At 42.3% G+C, this 20533-nt stretch overlaps 1 protein-coding gene across 2 annotated transcripts in view; it reads left to right on the top strand.

Moving 5' to 3' along the window:
- SETD7 (SET domain containing 7, histone lysine methyltransferase) overlaps positions 1-7655 on the top strand; it is a 47945-nt gene extending 40290 nt beyond the window's left edge. For both annotated transcript variants that reach the window (XM_057727936.1, XM_057727937.1), the window contains exon 8: positions 1989-7655. In XM_057727936.1, coding sequence (XP_057583919.1) covers positions 1989-2169 — 181 coding nt within the window. In that variant the 3' untranslated portion in view covers positions 2170-7655. The remainder of the gene's footprint in view (positions 1-1988) is intronic.
- Positions 7656-20533: the final 12878 nt, after the last annotated feature.

Genomic DNA, 20533 nt, shown 5'->3' with positions numbered 1-20533 from the left:
AGAAATCTTAGGCTTCTTGTGGGATTTTTTTCAGTGTACCAGAGGGTTAACTAGAGCTCCATTTCAGGAGTATTTTTTTTAATTGAAGTATCATTGATTTACAATATCATGTTAGTTTCAGGTATACAGCAAAGTGATTCAGATATATATATATATATATTCTTCTTCAGATGCTTTTCCTTATAGGCTATTATAAGATATTGAATATACTTCCCTGTGCTATACAGTAGGTCCTTGTTGTTTGCCTGTTTTATATATAGTAGTGTGTACCTGTTAATCCTAATTTATCTCTCTCCCACTCACCACCTTTCCCCTTTGGTAACCATGAGTTTGTTTTCTATGTCTGTGAGTCTATTTCTGTTTTGTAAATAAGTTCATTTGTATTATTCTTTTCAATTCCACATATAAGTGATATCATATGATATTTGTCTTTGTCTGACTTACTTCTCTTAGTATGATAAACTCCAGGTCCACCCATATTGTTGCAAATGGCATTATTTCATCCTTTTTTATGGCTAACATTCCATTGTAAGGAATATTATTTTTTAATGAAATATTTTAATTTAGAGACAGAGTTGTGATTTTAAGAAGGAATTTCCAGATCCCTGATCCCGGGACGTGCTCTGTGCTGGAGCACAGTCTTGAGAATTCTGTGCACGGGCACGCTCTCACACACCCACACACTTGCTTACACATGTGGTAATTATGTGACCCTATTATGTTACCACAACGACTCCTGGAGAATAAGGATTACTAGTGTTATCCAGATTTTTCAGGTGAGGAACATGAGATTCAGAGACATAGAGGTGAGCTTTCCAGAAGGAGGCAGTAATAATGTGTGGAATTAGGACTCACACCAAAGTCTTTGGGCCAAAATCAAGTGTGCTTTCCAAGAAACAGGACACCCAGAGGGGGTGGACACGGAGGCCCCCTTGGGGTGGAGGTGTGGTTGTTCCTTTTTACCCCCCACAAAACATGTCCGTGCGCTGCAGACACGCTCCTCTCCCACCAGGTGCTTGCCATCATGCCCCATCTGCCTCTAACTTAGGGCCTGGAGCCTCCTCCTTTGGTGTTTCAGTGTCCTTTGTTCAAAATGTAACTATAAATGAACGAAATGGATTTGACCAGATGCATACAAAAATAAAGTTAGTTTCTTTCTGGCGGGTGCCTTCCATGTATCCGTTTTGGGTTTCTGCAGCTGTTAGAGGAGATGAGTCTATTAATACTTATTTAGCTCCTGCTCGCCTGCAGGGAGCCATGCAGGTGAGCCAGGCTGGCAGCCTTTGGCAGAAGAGCACAGTCCTAGCGTTAGCCGGGCCTCCCCCGTCACAGGCTACGTCAGGGGGAAATCTGAAAGAAGCAGGATGACAGAGCGGCCTGGGCTTCCCTCTTGAAAAGACTCTTCATCTACTTTTATGCTAGAAAGTAACTCTTCCTCTATAGGTACAGGATGGAATACAGAGTTTTTTGCTTTTGAAAATCCACAGGGCTCTTTCCTACAACTTCAGAAGTACCCTGGCAAAGCCTTCCCCTGAGGTACAGCCAGGTAATCTGATGCTACAGGCCAGAGGAGTGGAAATGCTGACAAGCTGCATTGGATCTGATTTCTCATTAAAGACAGATTTTTTTTTTTCATAGATCCTGATCGTTGATTTATAAATACAGAGTGCCAAATATGCTCAAAAAGAAAGACAGGGCTGTGCTTTTTAAACCTTAATGTACATAGGAATGACCTGGGGCAGGGGGCGGGGGGGAGTGTTAAAATGCAGATTCCACTGCCAGGTCTGGGTGGGCGAGCCCGGAGTGTGCCCGTGAGCACCAGGCTCCCAGGGGAAGCTGATGCCGGCTCCTCTGTGGCCTGCACGCTGAGGACCGCCCGGTGGCGTCCAGGGCATAGCAGGTGGGTGATTCCCGCCTCAGCCCTTGTAGCCTTTGCGTCTGACCTCCTGGTCCGGCCTGGGAATGACCGTGTGCATCTTGATGTCTAGGTTTGTCCACCCCCGTTTCGGACCCATCAAATGCATCCGCACACTCCGAGCCGTGGAGGCCGCCGAGGAGCTCACCGTTGCCTACGGCTATGACCACAGTCCCCCGGGGAAGAGCGGGCCTGAAGCCCCTGAGTGGTACCAGGTAGAGCTGAAGGCCTTCCAGGCCACCCAGCAGAAGTGATCGGCCTGGCTCTGGGCTTCAGAGACCTGGAACAGAAACTTGGATCTATGCACTACGTTTATCCGACAACGGGACAACCAGGGACTGCTCATGCTGTGACATCACATCCTCTCACTCTGCGTTCGCTACGACTTTCTTGAATACTAACTAGGTCTGACTGTATTACTCATACCAGATTTAAAATTAGCTAGCCTCGCAACAACGCCCTCCCGAGAGGTACTGTCGAGTGCTTGACAGAAGACAGCGTGATGTTCTTGGGTGGTTCAAGTCTAAATCTGTACCACGTTCAGAGATGCCAAATGATTAGACTGAAAAAGGGAAAAAGGGGGTTTTTCAGTCATTTTTAGTCAGTGGCTTTTCCATGAGGTTTATTTCTATGGCCAATGCAAATTGCATTATCACACTTGCATATGCGCCATATGGAGGAGAGAGAATTACTACATTTTTATTCTCTAAATGTAGTATAATTTGCCTTTTAACCTTTGATCTGTCTCTTGCAATAGAATGGCTTTGTTTTTTCCCTAGCGAACAGAACCCCACTTTTTAAGTCACTTCACCCCTTAGTCCTCTTCTGTATCTTAGGTATCCTTCACAAGAGAAAACTTCCAAATGGATTTCATGTCAGTGCCAGTGTGTAGGTCTCTCTGGCTCTTCCTATATCATTGTTTCATTATTATGTCCTAATATAAAGATCTGGCTCCCAGGGCCAGGCTATTATTATAGAATTATTATTCTCGCATGTAAACAAAGATATCTTTGCTTTAAGATGTGAGAAGAAATGAATTTACTTTGTTTGCATTAAGTTATGGAAGAGATGTAATATATACCTTAAGAAAGAAGAGAGGGAAATTAGTATTTCTAAGCAGTAGATGTGACGATTTTGCGATATCTTCAATAGTGCTAGTAATTTTTTTTCTCCTTGGGTACACATTAAATGTACATAACATAGAGCAGTCTGGCTTGTGGCACAGTGCATTGAATTCAAAAGTCAAACAGCAAACTTGAATTCTAACACAGAGTTCAAAAGTTCTTTTTTTTTTTTTAATCGCTACTGTTAAGAGAGATGTACTGATCACTAGGTACAAATCAAACCTTAACGCTAAAACTCTTCATCATTGTAATTTCAGAGCACTTACCTGCTTCAAAGCCTTGTGAATTAAGACTAACACCTGTATAGTTTAAAAGCAACGGTATCAATAGCATTTCAGCCATTTTGCTAGCCATGTGTAATCACAACTGCAGAAATAAGGAGAAAAACCCCTGTTTTTTAGTTTAGCTAATTAGGTATGTAACCTAACTGGGATTGCTCTGGATGAATTCTGGGAGTTTGGGGTTTTTGTAAAAGTGCCCTCACCACATGCCATAGCTATGTCTTCTTCAGATGCCTCCCTGAAGAGCTGGGAGGTCAGGAAAGCAGCAGTTGCTTTAAGTTGCAACTGTCAGCGGGGGCACCTGTCACCGAGTCCGTTTGGTCTTGAAGGTTGAAGCCCTCCATGCGGTATCTCTGGTGAGTAGGGAAAGCTTGCTGCCAAAGGGGGAAAGGAGAAAAGAAACAGGCAGGAGGAAGTTTGCTATTTCATGTCAATTACACATTGCTCTTGGGAAGAACTTAGCAAAAGTGCTTGGTCCAGGGCTGCTCACAGCTTTAAGTTCTGGTAGCTCCTGGCCACAGGACTCAGCCTTCCAGACAGTGATAGAAGTGGCCCTTTCCCTCGGTAGGGCCAGGCTTTCCGGAGCTCCCCTGTCCCCAGCAGTGCAGCTGGGTGGCTGTGGTTTCACGGAACTAAGCGGCTGGTTCACTCGTGAGAAGTTATGAGGGCTGCCAGAAAGATCTTCCACGAAGGGAACTGAATAGAGTTTTTAGATTAAAAGCCACCAGGATAGGATCGCTTCTATTCTGTAGAAAGAGACCGTTCTGTAAACTGTGACAGATGGGCAGAGTCTTGGGACTCGTATTCTGATAGGTGCTTTCATTCAAACGCGTCCCAAAGTACGTGACTGTCTTCAGGAGAAAGATGGCTTTCATTAACCCCAGTCAGTTGGGTTGTGACGTCAGATCAGGGAGTGCAGTCAGGGGGAGGGTGGCGCAGGACTGATGGGGTGTAATTCCTGTCTCAGTGGGCTACCCCATCCAAATGGAATTTTCTTTTCTTTTCACAAAAGTGATTGAAGAGTTGTAAATGGTGATTAACCAGCGAATCCAGTTTTCGAGTAAGATAGTGAATAATAACTCTCTGAGTTTAGAACCTGGTGGTGTGTCTGTCTGTGACTTTCAGAAGAATCAGAGGAAGCAGTACACCCAAGCTGAGCCTCTCTACGTTCTTCCTGCTCTCTCCCTGTTCCTCTGGGTCTCCTTTCTCCTGCCCTATCCTTTCCTCTCTCTCTGTTGTCTGTGAGAATACCGCGTGTGCCTACATAACAACATGCCAGCTGATCCCTCCCGCCCGCTCCCTCTCTCCCTCCTCTCCTGCCAGCCTCGGGCTCTGTGTGCGGCCCCTCAGACCCTCTCTATCTGTCTTTCCCTCTGTGAGTACCTCTCTCCATCACTCTGTGTCCATGCCTGGTTCTGGACTCCTGCTGTCCCCCTGCCCCTCCCCCCCCCCCCCAAATGTAAGGCTTTGCTGCAGGGTGGTGTCAGAGGGGGCCTTGAGATTCACTGTGTTCTGTAGGTAGGTCAAACGCTCGAGGGTTTTGGGGTCCCGTGAGGAATTATCTGGTCAGGGAATAAGGGCTTGTTCCCTATTTGAGCCAAAGCCTGAGGGGGAAAACTTAGGATGTATTTTTCTACTGAATCTTGACATCCACTGTGGAAGGATATATGTCAGGAGGCAGGTGATGTCATCAGCATCATAACAGATGCGGAAGAGTCCATGTGGTGGGGATGAAGGAGTAACTTTCTGCTCTCCTCCAAAACCGAGGAGGGTGCCCAATGCCATGGTCCCCAGGAGATTCACTCAGAGCTGTCTCAGTCCAACTCCTGCATGACTAGATCTTTCCTTAGCAGCTTTTCTATGAAAAATATCAACTTGTGTTAGAGTTAGGAATAGGAACTAAAATGGAGGAGTATGTCCCCAAATGGGCATTTGAACGGACTCACAAAAAACAACCGTAAGGACTGAATTTCCGACACAAAGGAATGAAGAAATTAAAAGGCTGTAGGCAAGGAAGACTTGAGTTTTGCAGTACCTATTCTTATTTTAACCTGCTTCATCCCTGGTCTGAGAAACTGAGGAGGAAATTGGTTGTTCAAGACCTCTTGAACCTGTCTGGGGCTGTCGTTAAACTTATTTGCCCTCTGGGGGTTCTTCACACTTGAAAAACAATTTCCTTTATCACCAACAACCCGAAAAGGCCAAAGTGAAGTCCAAGCGTAACCATTGACAACAATTAATTGTAACGGTAAAACTGTGATAACTGTGAACAGTGAGTTCTAGGGTTGTCTTCTCAGTGAGTCGTATGTGGCACTTTAGTAACTTTCCTTTAATATATGAAATTTTAAATCACTCACTGCAAAATGCATTTAAGATCTTCCAGGAAGGTATTGTTTTCTGTTGTGCTTTGTTTTGAAAACAGTTGCCTCAAGTTTCTGTCTTAAGAGTAGTGATGTAGAATCCAGACATCTTTTGTTTTAGACAAACAAGCAAAACCATGTTGCAAGACTGATAGTCGTAATGTTTTTTTGCTTCAGATCAAAGGTTCACAAAATATATGGAATTTCCATCTACTTGAGGTACCTTGATAGGTTGTTTTTTTTTTCTTTGATCTTTCCCTTCAGGAATTTGGAGCCTCAGTGTCCATTTTTATTTAAAAAATACTAAATTGTAATCGTTTTATTTTGCCAAATGTGTGCAGACATATTCAAAGCAATGAAGACTATTTCAAGCCATACAACCACAGGGATGGAAACCCTTTTCACAAATTTTAACGTGTTTGTATGTAAATAGATGTTTGTATGAACTATTTTCATGGTAGAATGAATATATTTAAATGAAGTTGAATTATTCCAGTGCTATTTAAACAAATTGCAAAAATTTTTGGTGAGAATTCTCTGAGTCTATTGAGATACAATGCAGATCAATTTTGATTTTTACAAAATCAAAAAGCCTACAAATAACTCTGACTCATGGCAACTTCCCCGCGTTGTTGCACCTGACGTGGAGAGAGCTCGTAGGCTTCCCCAGTGCCTCAGCCGCTTCCTGGTGGAAGTTAGGTGCTCGTGGAGGTATGTCCACCCTTTAGTGACATCGCTCCGGGCCTTTGGAGGCCTGTGAGTGACTCAGAGGCATTAGAGACACCGGTGCAGTTATCCGGAGCACAATTTCTTTGCAGGGCAGCAGAATCAGAAGCCAGACGTGGCCGTGTGAACCTCGGGACCGGGTTTTCTGGCCGCCATCCACCGCCTCCCTTACTGCCTAGTCACACACGTCAGGGAGGCTGCCCTCAGTGGAGTTGGGGTTCAGACCCCCGCCCCCGGGTGGGACTTCACGGTTCTGCCAGCAGACCCTGCCTCCTGGCCTCCACCTCAAGAGAGAGGATGGAGGAGGGTCTTGCTGGCAAGGGGCCCATTTCTCAGCACAGTACACTTCCTGTCTCAGCTCTGGGAGACTATGCACCCAAGCACCAAACTTCCAACCAGAGAGAGACATCCTCGGATTACGCAGATCCTTGCTTCCTCTGTCTGTGACTTTACACACCGTTGTTAGAAGTCGTTTTAACATCAAGACCAATCACCTCCCTAGGACATACTTCCCAACTCCCCTGACTCTTATTAGAACACTCCTTTATAATGATATTCAACTTGAGTGGTTTTTTTTTCTCCCACTTTGGTCCAGGATACAATGAAATAATAAATATGATGACAAATTTTCACTGTGTATACTAGCAATATGTACACACATACTGATGTATCTTAACATACAACTTGGTTACATTTTGGATGACTGTCATTCATCTCAGTTCATGTATTGGGAAACTACAGGGACTATGTAACATCTGTTTATCATAGAAGAAAGTTCGGTTCGTGGTTCTGAGCTCCCTACTTCAAAAGTTTTTCCTCTTGGGTTTTCTGTGTTCTCTTTTCATCCTGAAATGTGTTGATTAGGTTGTGAGGTATGTTTAAGGATAGGAAGCCAGGGGAATGGTTTCAGCATTTATTGCAACCAAAAGTTAACCTCATCACAGTTAACGAGCATCTTTGATCGGTCTTTTGTGGAATTTGAACTAAATCTATGAGCCTTATTCAATATCTATAATTATATGATTTTTTTAAATTATGGGAAATTAATGAAAGATGTTTACATGAATAATGTTTGCCCTTACTGTGTTATGAATGAGTTTTTTGTAGTGTGTCTGGGTGCATGTGCAAGAGAGTAGGAAAAATGTTTCTGAAACAAAACTTGACAAATATTTGTAATGAAAAGTAAATTTAAAGATTGCTATAATTGCGCTATAGAAACAATGCAAGTATTAAACAAAATATACAATCACCTATCATAGTCTTCCTTTGGTCGCCTGGGGCAGAAAGGCAGTAACGTATTTCTCATGCCGTGTCTTCCTGTATATTTAAATTACAAAGCAAACTTTACACTTGAAGTTGTTTGAAAATGTTACAGTAAGTCCCCTACAGATGAACGAGTTCCATTCCAAGAGCAAGTTCGTAAGTCCAATTTGTTCAAGTCCAACAAAGTTAGCCTAGGTACCCAACACAATCGGTTATATAGTCGTGTACTGTAATAAGTTTATAATACTTTTCACATGAATAATACATAAAAAACAAACACAAAAAAATAAAGAAAACATGTTTAATCTTACAGTACAGAACCTTGAAAAGCACAGTAGTACAGTACAACAGCTGGCATCCAGGGGCTGGCATCGCGTGAACAGGCACGAAGAGTTACGGGCTGGAGGAGGGCGAGGAGGTGGGAGATGGTGGAGCGGAAGCATCGTCAGCAGTAGGAGCCGGAGGTCATGCTGCCGTTTCACTCACGCCTGGTGTTGATGCAACGCACGTTCACAGCTTTGAAAGTTCACAACTTGAAGGTGTGTATGTAGGGGACTTACTCTATTAACCTTTTACCATTTTCAAAGCACTATAGTAAGACCTGAGGGAGGGGTATGGAAAGGTTAGGAGCTTGCTGTGTATTTGGCGTGACACCACATACACCCATGAACCCAGAAAAATTAGCAACATCTGCCAGACCTATCTGGTTGACGACATAAATGTTAAAGGTAGTGAACAAAAATGAGAAGATCAGGGAAAATATCTGAAGGATGGGAAACTTCGACTCGAGGTTGCAAACACAGGAACGTTGTTCGATGTCGTTGTAGATCTTGGTGATCGTAGGACAGCTTTGAACCAAGGAAGCCAGGAGCCCCTTGTTTCTGCCCACGGTCAACATTCCCAAACTCTCCGCTACAGTATTCCCAAAGCACAAAGGCCAGGGACAGAGGAGGTAAAAATAGTACTTCACTATCAGCTGGACCACCTGCGCAGGGTCCCAAAGAAATGAATTCTAGTAAGTTGGGTGTCAAAGTGAAGCAGCCCATGAGCCCGCCTGCTTTATCTTACATCCCTGCTTGCCCATTCTCTGCTCTCATCACACTGCCTTCCACTGAAGCAAGTGAGATGACTCAATCCAGACCGTGCTGGATCAGCTTCACCACTTGAACGAAGACACATCCATACGCTGGATCTTTAAGGCAGGGTTTCACCCACTAAGACACAATATTAATATTCGTTCTCCTTGTGGCAGGGAGGGGTGTGAAGTTAAAAACGGAGTAAAACGGGGGTCCGTCTAAGAAGCTCAACTCTCAACGTGAAGGATCAGGCAACTTTTTTTCTTTTTAATTGGGGTATAGTTGCTTTACAATGTTGTGTTTGTTTCTGCTGTACAGCAAAGTGAATCAGCTATATGTATACATATAGCCCCTCTTTTTTGGATTTCCTTCCCAGTTAGGTCACCACAGAGCATTAAGTTCCCTGTGCTACACAGTAGATTCTTGTTAGTTATCTATTTTGTATGTATTCGTGTGTATATGTCAATCCCAATCTCCCAATTCATCTCACCCCCTCTTTCCCCCTCCTTGGTGTCCATACCTTTGCTTTCTAACAGGCAACTTTTTGTGAATTAATATGGATGTGGGCTCAAGGGTTGTAGAATAAGGGATCTTGAGGAAGATTGAAACCAAATTGTTTTAATCTCAGTAATCATCCCACATTTACTTCTTACTAAATATCTGCCTTTAGGTTTTAATGTTCCAGACCATTTATCCTGCTAATTCACACTAGACTTGAAATTATTTCAGCAGTCATTTCTAGAATTAGAATTAGGTAATAATCATTCAGAAGGATTTTATGAATCTGACTGGTTTGGGGTTGTTCAGCTAGAAAGTTTTACCCCAAAAATCTTTTAGAAAATAGCTGTCACCTCCTAGAGTAATGGAAATAAAAACAAAAATAAATAAGTGGGACCTAGTGAAACTTAAAAGCTTTTGCACAGCAAAGGAAACTATAAATAAGACAAAAAGACAACCCTCAGAATGGGAGAAAATATTTGCAAACAAATCAACAGACAAAGGATTAATCTCCAGAATATAAAAACAGTTCATGCAGCTCAATATCAAAAAAACAAACGACAACAAAAAAAAAACCCAATCAAAAAATGGGCAGAAGACCTAAATAGGTATTTCTTCAAAGAAGACATACAGATGGCCAAAAGGCACATAAAAAGCTGCTCAACATCACTAATTATTAGAGAAATGCACATCAAAACTACAATGAGGTATCACCTCACACCAGTTAGAATGGGCATCATCAGAAAATCTACAAACAGTAAATGCTGGAGAGGGTGTGGAGAAAAGGGAACCCTCTTGCACTGTTGGTGGGAATGTATATTGATACAGCCACTATGGAGAATATGTTCCTTGAAAAACTAAAAATAGAGTTACCATATGACCCAGCAATCCCACTGTTGGGCATATACCCAGAGAAAGCCATCATTCAAAAAGACACATGCACCCAGTGTTCATTGCAGCACTATTTACAATAGCCAGGTCATGGAAGCAACCTAAATGTCATCAACAGATGAATGGATAAAGAAGATGTGGTACATATATACAATGGAATATTACTCAGCTATAAAAAGGAACAAAATTGGGACATTTGTAGAGACATGGATGGACCTAGAGACTGTCATACAGAGTGAAGTGAGTCAGAAAGAGAAAAACAAATATTGTATATTAATCCATATATGTAGAATATAGAAAAGTGGTACAGATCAACTGGTCTGCAAGGCAGAAACAGACACAGATGTAGAGAGCAAATATGGACACAAAGGGGGGAAGTGGGGGAGGGTAGCGGTTGGGGTGGGATGAATTGGGAGATTGCGATTGCCATATGTACATTACTAATAAGAAAAAAAATCAAATTGTACACTTTAAATATATGCAGTTTATTGTGTGTCAATTATATCCCGATAAAAGTTCTTAAAAAATAAATATAAAAAGATCATACAATCTAAAAAAAAAGAGAAAGAAAAAAACAGCTGTTGCCTTTCATATAAAAAGATGATGCAAACTCCCCTGCAACATATTGGTATGTGTCTTTCTTAGAGTTTTGTTTCTTTTTGAAAACCAAAAGCCATGGTTTTGAATTTAGAGCTTCACTTCTTATAGTGTACATAGAAAAAGATGAATGGCTCCATCTAGATTGCTACCAAAGTTTTACCTTTCCAAGTATCAAAATTCTTCCAGCTTCAAGGAGCCTAAACACCTGCCTCAATATAGCTGAAGCAAAAAAGATTTACTATCTCACATAACAAGAAGTATTTAGTGGCCCTGGAATTGGTTAATTCTAACCAACTTTCTATCTTTCTGCTTTGCAATTCTTAGCATGTTAGGTTTACCCTTAGGGGCCAGTTCACCTCACAGTCACAATATGGCTGTCATAGTTCCAGACATCACAGCTAGATTTGGCAACTTCCAGTGTGTGAAAAGGAAAATCTCTTGTATGGTCTCTACCACGGAGGAATCCTAGACCAATACCTTGCAGGGCCATGGGGGCACCGTGATTATCTGAGGGAAGCATACTGCTGTGTTGGGAAGGGTGGAGGCCCTGAACATAGCTGGGATTCTCCCAGCAAGGAAGAAAGGAGAAAAGAGAGTTGGGTTGACCACTCACAGTGTCCGCCTCTTCTATATCACAGGTTTTGTCTTATTTTCTTCAGAGAAGAAAGGAGATTAGTGTCTTCAAATACATAAATTGATTTTCTAATTAATCAAATCAACTTAGAGAATTCTCCAGTGGCTGGTGTGGGAGAGATTCTCCAAAGATATGTTTAGGTCAAGTTTATAAGGCAGTTTTAAATGTTTAGGTTATTCATTTATTTCACAAACAGCCATGTGATATAGGTACTGCTATCACCCCATTTTAGAGAAGGAAAAACAGGCATAAAGGTGTTAAGTAACTTGACTTGCAGTTAGGTAACCCGGTCACAGAACTCACGAGGAAGTGGCAGAGGAAAGCATGCTCCAGGCTGCTCTCCTAACCACACTTATGGGAGCTCCACTCTCCTCCTGCCTTTCACTTCTCCATGCTTTCCACAGGGTAGAGCCAACTATTAATATCTAATATTAGTCTAAGTCTTCCTTTCCCTTGATCATTTGCTTAGCCAGCTAATCAACTGATCTCCCAGGCCCCGGTCCCTCCCTGGTCCTATCCATGCGGTATTGAAACCGAGTGGGGCCCTGTGGGGATCCTGGGCACAGAGGCTTTTTTTGTCCCCCATTTCTTGTAGGCAAGACTCCAGGCTCCATGACTTTCCCTGAGTTCCAAAGGGCAGTTTCCTGAACAGTTGCTAATCAAGGGAGAAGCAGCCAGGAAACCACCTGAGGCCGGATTAAAGAGACCAGAAAAGCTCATCAAGATTAGGAGACCCGACCACCTGAGACCCTGCACATGCCCTAACCTCGTCAGCAACCCCACCCTTGAACTATTGCTATAAAACTCCTCATCAAATCCTCCCAGGTTGGGACACATAGTTTTTTGAGACAGGAGCCTGCTATGTTCCTCTTTGCTTGGCAAAGCAACAAAGGCATCCTTTTCTGCTTCACCCGAACCTCTGTCTCTGAGATTCAGTTCGGTATCAGTGTACAGAGAAGCTGAGTTTTCGGTATCAATACCCAGACCAACTTCCTATGGTTCTGCTCTCATCACCTTCTGCCCTGACCCAGAGCTTCAACACCCTCTGCCTGGAGTCTAGTCATAGCTCCTCCACCCCATCTTATTTCTCATGCCTCACCTCTACCACCCAAAGCTCCCTCAGTGATGAGGTTTCACTATATCTGCATCTCTGTGGTGGCACGAGGGAGGTTCACCGGGTGGAAAGGACTTGGGCTCTGAAGTCAAACTGGTTTGCATCAGCTCTGCCCCCAGGACGGTGGGCTTTAGACTGCTCTCTGGCAAACGTGGGTAACACCTGCTGCACAGAGTTGCTTTGTAGAGATTGAGCATTTGCAGGCCCTCCTCCCTCCCTGACCCTCTTCCTTCCTCTCTAGCCACTCTCACTGCCTTCCTGTCTTTAGAAATGCCAGGCTCGCTCCAGCTCCCCTCTCAGACCCGTGCGTGTCTTTCTTCCAGATCCACGGGGCTCCCTTCCTCGCCTCCTTCAAGTCTTCATTGAAATGCCTTTCTTAACCATCCACTTAAATTGCAACACCCTCCTCCCAGCAGCATCCCCAAACCACTTTACTCTTCTTTCTTTTCCTCCAGACCAGTTATCAGCTTCTACCTTACTATATAATTTCATTATCCATTATGTGTGTTCATTGTCTTTCTCCTTCCTCTAGACTGTCAGCTCCAAGTGGGCATGGATTTTAGTCCGTTTCATTCACTGATGAATCCCTAACATCAGGCACTTAGTAAGCACTCAGTAAATTGGAAGAATGGATGGGTGAATGGGAGTCCACAGATTGTGATGGTTGAGAGCTTTGGTGATCCTCTTAGACGGAAATCCCAGCTCTGCCATTTCCCAACTGTGTGATAAAGCTTCTTTACTTTTCACAATTTCCTTATTTGTGAATTTACATTAATAATGATACCTGAAAAAAAAAAAGACTGAGTGCTTGACCCATGGCGCAGACTCACTAACTATGTCCCTTCTGCTTCGGAATGCCACATTTGGGGGGGTGGGGTAGGGAGGGGGAGGGGGCAGCTGCCCTACTCTTCAGGACCTGCCGTCACTGGTCCCCTTCTCTGCACCCATGGACATCACTGGGCCACACTGTATTCTCAGTTGTTTAATGAGTGAAACATCTTGCTGGCCTCCCCCTTAGATGACAGGCTTTGGGGACAGCAAGTGTGTCTTTCTGGATGCATACAAAGCATTCTCCCAGTACCTGATGTAAGAATGACTGACTGAGCTCGAGTGTCTTTTTGAAAAAATTCATGTTCTCAGTTTGCTCATTCATTCAGCACACATCTCTTACCATCTAGCATTCAGTATTCTAGGCCATTAAATTAGAAGTGAACAAAAATCAAGTCCCCACCTTGCGGAGCTTACATTTCCATGGCAACACTGGTCATGAACGAGGAGTGGCTGTAAGTGCCAGGTGAGTGCTATGGAACAAGGCTAGGGGAGAAGGAGAGCAGGGAGGGGCGTGGGGGTAAGATGTGGGGAATGCACTGAGGGAGAGGGAATGCAAATCCGGGGTCTGGAGAAGTGTGCAGGCCAGACGGGCTGCAAGGAACCAAAGCCTGAGTGGGAGAGGTGTGGAGGGTGTGAGGGCAGGGGAGGCCAGGATGGGGAAGAGAGAGGGCCGGGTGCTGTGTTCAGAGGGCAAGCAGGGCCCCAGTTCTACAGGGGCCCCCAAAGCCATTTTAAGGACTTGGCTTTTAACTCAGAGTGGATGGGAAGTCAACCAGTGACATAAACCACTTTTTTATGTTTTTAGAAACACCCCAGCTTTATCCACCTTAGTTTTCTGAAGGTTCCCAAAATGCTGTTGAAACTGTAATTGCTGGTAGCCCTTCTGCTGGAGAGGAGAGTGACAAGACCTGCCTTACTTGTGTAATAGGCTCACCTTGACTGCTCACAGGGTGCAGAATATCCTGGGGTGTGGGGGAGGGGCAGGTGGAAGTAGGCAGAGTAAGACTGTGGCGACTGGACGGAAGGGGCGGTGGCGGTGAGGCGTGGGGGAATTGGAGATACACCGGAAAGGCAGAGACGAGAGGATTTGCTGAGATATGGGGTTAGGGATTTTAAGATGTTGGTCTTATTATTACTCAGGTACTGTGAGGCCCACAGATCAGTGCCATGGAAGGAAAAGACAGTTTATTCCTCACAGTTTCCAAGGAGAGTGGGCGCCAAGCCTCAGGGGGCCAGGCAGGGAAGCACCAGGGTCGGTCAGGAGGCAGAGGGGACCGGTGACAACAGGGACAAGAGGCTTGATTGTGGTTTCTGGGGGAAGGGACAGGCAGGAAGGTTTAGAATTAGTCTGAATGATTTCAACGGGCTCTGGGGTAGAGGGGCTCCTTTTAGTCACCTGGTACCTAGCCCTGGGGTCATAGAGGCCAGGAGTATAAGAGCCCTAAAAGAAGCCGGTTGCAGAATGGGCTCGGGATTGGTTGGTTTGCATATGAAAGGATGAGGTGTTTGCTGTCTCAAGAAATTGGTGGCCCAGTGTCAGCAAGGCCTCAAATGTCAAAGCATCAGAAGAGAAAGACATGCTTAATTCACTGGGAAGTAAGGAATCAAGGATGACTCTGATCTTTGGTCTGAACAACTAAAAGAATGGAATAATCACTTGTGAAAATCACTTCTGTCACCGCTTCCCACCCTGATGGTCTTACCCTGAATCACCTGTGCTCTCGCAGTTTTTATTTCTATTTGCAAAACAACCCATTAATTTCTTTGTGGTCCAGCTCCCTCTTGTGGTGAGGATTTATTCTCACATTGTTTCTGACATGAAGCTGTAGAACAAAAAGAACTTTAGCAAAAGGATGATTTAATACATTTTGAAAACAAATATGAAAACTGGGCTGATGTTTATTTCCATCATCAGGTTGAACTTTGTATACACAAGTGAAGACACAATTTCCAGGGCTTTTTTATTGTTTAAATAAACCCGAATTTCAAAAGAGCTAATAGCACTTTTGGAGCTTGCAATAAACTAAGTTGAACAAAGCTTGTTTTTCTTTTAAAACAAACCAAAAAAAAAAAAAAAAAGCATTTTTAGGTCATATAGGTCTTTAAAAGCACCACTTCCTGCAAAACATGGGTTATGAGTTCATTAGTCCTAAATCAACCTTGTCTTGTACTTCCCTGACCTATCACTTTATTTATTATTATTTTTTTAAATGAGTCACCCATGGTGTGGTGAAACGGGTCACGGATCACCAGGGGAAATTATCTCCTAGTTAACCACATGCAAAAACTATACAAAGGTAAATGGAAGTGCATAGATACCTTCACTGAAAACCAGCTTCCTAAATTTATTCTAAACTCTAGAATCTAGCTCCTGACTGGGGCAGAAGAATATAGTTTCTCCAAAACAAGGAACTCTTAAGTAACTTGAAATAAAAAGAGTCCTAGTCAAGCTTACCATGTGAGTGGAATGTATGCTGGAGGGAGTATGAGTGTTCGTCCCAAAACTAATTGGTCCCTAAAAGGAAAATATTGGATTGGCCAAAAAGTTTGTTTGGGTTTTTCCATAACATCATAAAGAAAATCCCAAACGAACTTTTTGGCCAACCCTATAATTTATCCCAATAGAACTGAGATATTATAGAAATTTCTCAAAATTGTGTTATACAGTAGAATGAGTCAACATACAGCACTCAAGTAGCAACCCCAGCAACCCCACTCCTGGGCATATATCCAGAGAAAACTCTAATTTGAAAAGATACGTGCACCCCAATGTTCACAGCAGCACTATTTACAATAGCCATGACATGGAAACAACCTAAATGTCCATCGACAGATGCATGGATAAAGAGGATATGGTACATATATACAATGGAATATTACTCAGCCATAAAAGAGAATGAAATAAGGCCATTTGCAGCAACATGGGTGGACCTAGAGATTATATACTAAGTGAAGTTAGTCAGACAGAGAAAGACAAATATCATATGATATCACTTATATATGGAATCTTAAAAAAAATGATACAAATGAACTTATTTACAAAACAGAAAGACTCACAGACGTAGAAAACAAACTTATGGTTACCAAAGGGGGAAGGTGGGGAGCTAGGGGGAGAGATAAGTTAGGAGTATGTGATTAGCAGATATACACCCCTATATATAAAATAAACAAGGACCTACTGTATAGCACAGGGAACTATATTCAAAATCTTATAGTAAACTATAATGGAAAATAATCTCAAAAAGAATATTTAACTGTGTGTGTGTATATATGTGTGTATACACACACACATATATACTTGAATCAATCTGCTATACACCTGAAACTAACACATTTTCAATCAATCATACTTCAATTTAAAAAAAAAGCAAATCTAGCACTCTGCCTGTATATATGTGTGTGTGTGTATGTGTGTATGTACAGGAACACCACTTACCTAGGTAAGACTTACAGAATTCACAGCTATGTGGGACACAGCCAGAAACCTGAAAGCAAGGGATTTCTGAGCAGCCAATAGCTATTTCAAAGTTCATGCACTTTGCTCTTCAGAACTACCCTGGCACAGCCACAGAGGAACACAAGATTCCAGCCTCAGAGCCTCTGACCCATGAGGCGTGACAACCAGTGACAGAGGGAAGGAGGAAGTATCAGAAAAACGCAGCTGGTTTTCTAAAAACCTCTTGTTTTTCAGCACCATGGCTACATACCTTAGCAATCTCTGACAATGTTCTCGGCTGGTGCTTCTCCAACCTCAGGGACAGAATCACCTGGGAATTTGTTACCTCTGCAGATTCTTGAACCCCACTCCCAGAGACCCTGCATCTGGATCAAGCCACCCGGGCAGAGCACAGAAGCCTGGCATTTCTGCTTTCCAGTCCAGTCCAGTAAGTGATGCGCAGAGTGATATCCCTAAGTAATTAAGAAAAGATAAAAGTAAGCGGAATGTATCCTGCCTAATGATAATGGTAATTGTTCTCAGAACCATAGGCTTCTCTCAAGAACTAAAAATGGCTCTCTGGGAGCTGTTTTAAGATCAGAGCAGAGCTATCTAAAGTCACCAGAAAAAAAGAAAAAGAAATGGTGCTCACACCAGCAGAACTTGAGAGTTTTCTTCAAGGGACTTCCCTGGCAGTCCAGTGGTTAAGACTCTGTGCTTCCACTGCAGGGGGCACGGGTTCGATCCCTTGTCTGGGAATTAAGATCCCTGCATGCCACGTGGTGTGGCCAAAAAAAAGTATTTTCTTCAAATTCCAATACAGGAGGGTAGGGAAAGCAGATAAGGATGTCAATAAAACCAGATTGACTGACCAGAGGTGGGTAATGATTGCAACCAGGTGATGGGTATATAGGGGCTCATTATCTTACACTGTATATTCTTCTATGTTTCAGAATCTCCATACAAAAAGTTAAAGAAAAGAAAAAACTAAGAAAGAGAACGTTATTAACTATGAACGTGTTGTCAAGGAGAAAGAAAATTTCTTCTATCCTTCTAGGTTCTTCTGGCTAGTCTGAAGAATTAAGTTGCCATGAGACGGTAACAGGAGAAAATCAACCAAACGAGTTTAAAGTATAGTTGATTTACAATGCTGTTGGTTTCTGGTGTACAGCACAGTGTTTTAGTCACACATAGATACATATGTGTGTGTGTATATATACATATACATATATACATACATATATATTCTTTTTCATATTCATTTCCATCATGGTTTATTACAGGATATTAAATATAGTTCCCTTTGCTATACAGTAGGACCTTGTTGGTTTTCCATTCTATATATAATAGCACTGATCTGTTGGCCTCACAGTACCTGAGTAATAATAAGACCAACATCTTAAAATCCCTAACCCCATATCTCAGCAAATCCTCTTGTCTCTGCCTTTACGGTGTATCTCCAATTCCACCACTGCTCATCGCCATCGCGATACATGTATACATACATATATATTCTTTTTCATATTCTTTTCCATCATGGTTTATTACAGGATATTGAATATAGTTCCCTTTGCTATACAGTAGGACTTTGTTGGTTTTCCATTCTATATATAATAGTTTGCACCTGCTAATCCCAAACTCCCAATCCATCCCTCTCCTACTCCCCACCCCTTAGCAACCATAGCCTGTTCTCTACGTCTATGAAGGGATATTTCTTTTTTTTTTTTCTCATTTTTGCTTTTGGAGTTGCCACAATAGAGCATTTTAATTTTTTAATTATTATTTGTTTTATTGAGGTATAGTTGATGTACAATATTATACGTTTCAAGGGTACAGCATAATAATTCACAATTTTTAAAGGTTATACTCCATTTATAGTTGTTTTAAAATATTGGCTATATTCCCTTGCTGTACAATATATCCTTGTAGCTTATGTATTTTATACCCAGTAGTTTGTGTCTCTTAGACCTCTACCCCTGTATTGCACCTCCCCCCTTCCCTCTGCCCGCTGGTAATCACTAGTTTGTTCTCTATATCTGTGAGTCTGCTTCTGTATTGTTATATTTATTTGCTTGTTTTATTTTTTGGACTCCACATGTAAGTGATATCATACAGTATTTGTCTTTCTCTGTCTGACATTTCACTTAGCATAATACACTCCAAGTCCATCCATGTTGTTGTAAATGGCAAAATTTCATTCTTTGTTCATGGCTGAGTAGTATCCCATTGTTTATAAAAACACCATATATTCTTTATCCATTTATCTGTTGATGGACACTTAGGTTGCTTCTAACATCTTGGCAATTGTAAGTAGTGCTGCTATGAACATTGGGGTGCATAGGGATTCTTAGAATGTAAATATTTTAGGCACAGGAAGGCAGGGAGGAAAATGATGTGTAATTGGCTTTTGGGGTAGCCAATCCTCTGTCTGTCATCGTGGTCATCTGCATTATTCCTAAAATGAGCCTGTGAAATAGGTGGGGCAATTTTTATTGGACTCATTTATAAAAGGGAAACAGCATTAAAAAGCACAAAGTTCAGAAGGCTTGAGTCTCGATCTTTTGACCTCAAATTGGATGTGTTCTTCTCACTACTGGTTATTATGCTGGGCCCCTCAAAAGGCTGAACCCAGTCACACGTGTCCTGGTGTGTCTCAATGTCCAGTGTACCTGAACAATAATCATGGCTGAATGGGCACTGGAGGGAGATCTGTTCATCAGAACAGACTTTGGAATGGAAAGAAGACTTCTAAAAAACAAGAAGAATAAAAGGAAATAATAAATAATGTCTTCTGTTATATCAGTAAATATTGTTCTACTGAACAGAATGATAGGTGGACAGAACATGCACTCCAGGGGATGTGGAAGACAATCCACTGGCGTGTGGGAAAGACATTGAGAATTTTGTGTTTCCATGAATGTAGATAATATACAGATATAGACATAGAAATTCCGCCTTGCTAATATTTAATACATAAATTGACACCGGGTATCCAACAGGCACACGCCTTACATATATGGAATTCAAGTATCCTGATTCTACAGTCCACACAGTGGAGAGGTTAACAGCAGCACCCTCACTGTTCATTCACTGTCAGTGGATTGTGGCAATATGGGTTTACAAATGCCTGGCTAAGTGGGTTCATTAGTAATATTATCTTAAATAGTAAACTTTTTATAATTCTTTGTAACGAGATGGAGAGTATCAATGAACCTCTACTTAGAACAATGCTTAATAATCATTATCTATATATATTCACATGGCATTGTAGCCAGAATATCACATTATGGATTATACGCAATAAGTGTTCAACATAGGTACTTTATGTACATAGGGATGTATGTAATTACATACCACAGTGTTTTCTACCGTGAAAATCAAGATAACTAACAGAAAATACCCAGTACAATGCTTGCTCTACATATTATAGTAAACATTCAATTAATGAAGAAAAGCAACCGCAAGCTGGATGGGGTGTTTTTTCACTTGGCTGGCTTCTTCCTAAAGGTTACATCAGGAGACATTCATTACCTTGGGAAGTTTTCCTTGGCTTAATGCTTTTCCTGGTCTTTATAGGCTCAGAACCTGGATGCTTTGTCAACACATTATGAATAGCTCCACCTTTTAGGATGGGATTCATTAACCAAACTTACAAGACCCCTGAACCAAAATCAGAATTCTAGTTAATGACAGATGATGAAGACTGTGACTGTCACATGGATTGAGGAGCTGTGCTAACATGATCAGAATATTTTCTCCCTGAAGGCGGACTGACAAGCAGAAG

The sequence above is a fragment of the Hippopotamus amphibius genome, chromosome 3, assembly GCF_030028045.1.
Source record: "Hippopotamus amphibius kiboko isolate mHipAmp2 chromosome 3, mHipAmp2.hap2, whole genome shotgun sequence".
Taxonomy (NCBI): Eukaryota; Metazoa; Chordata; class Mammalia; order Artiodactyla; family Hippopotamidae; genus Hippopotamus; species Hippopotamus amphibius.
Note: the sequence above shows the minus strand (reverse complement) of the source record. Positions and strands in the feature narration are given on the sequence as shown.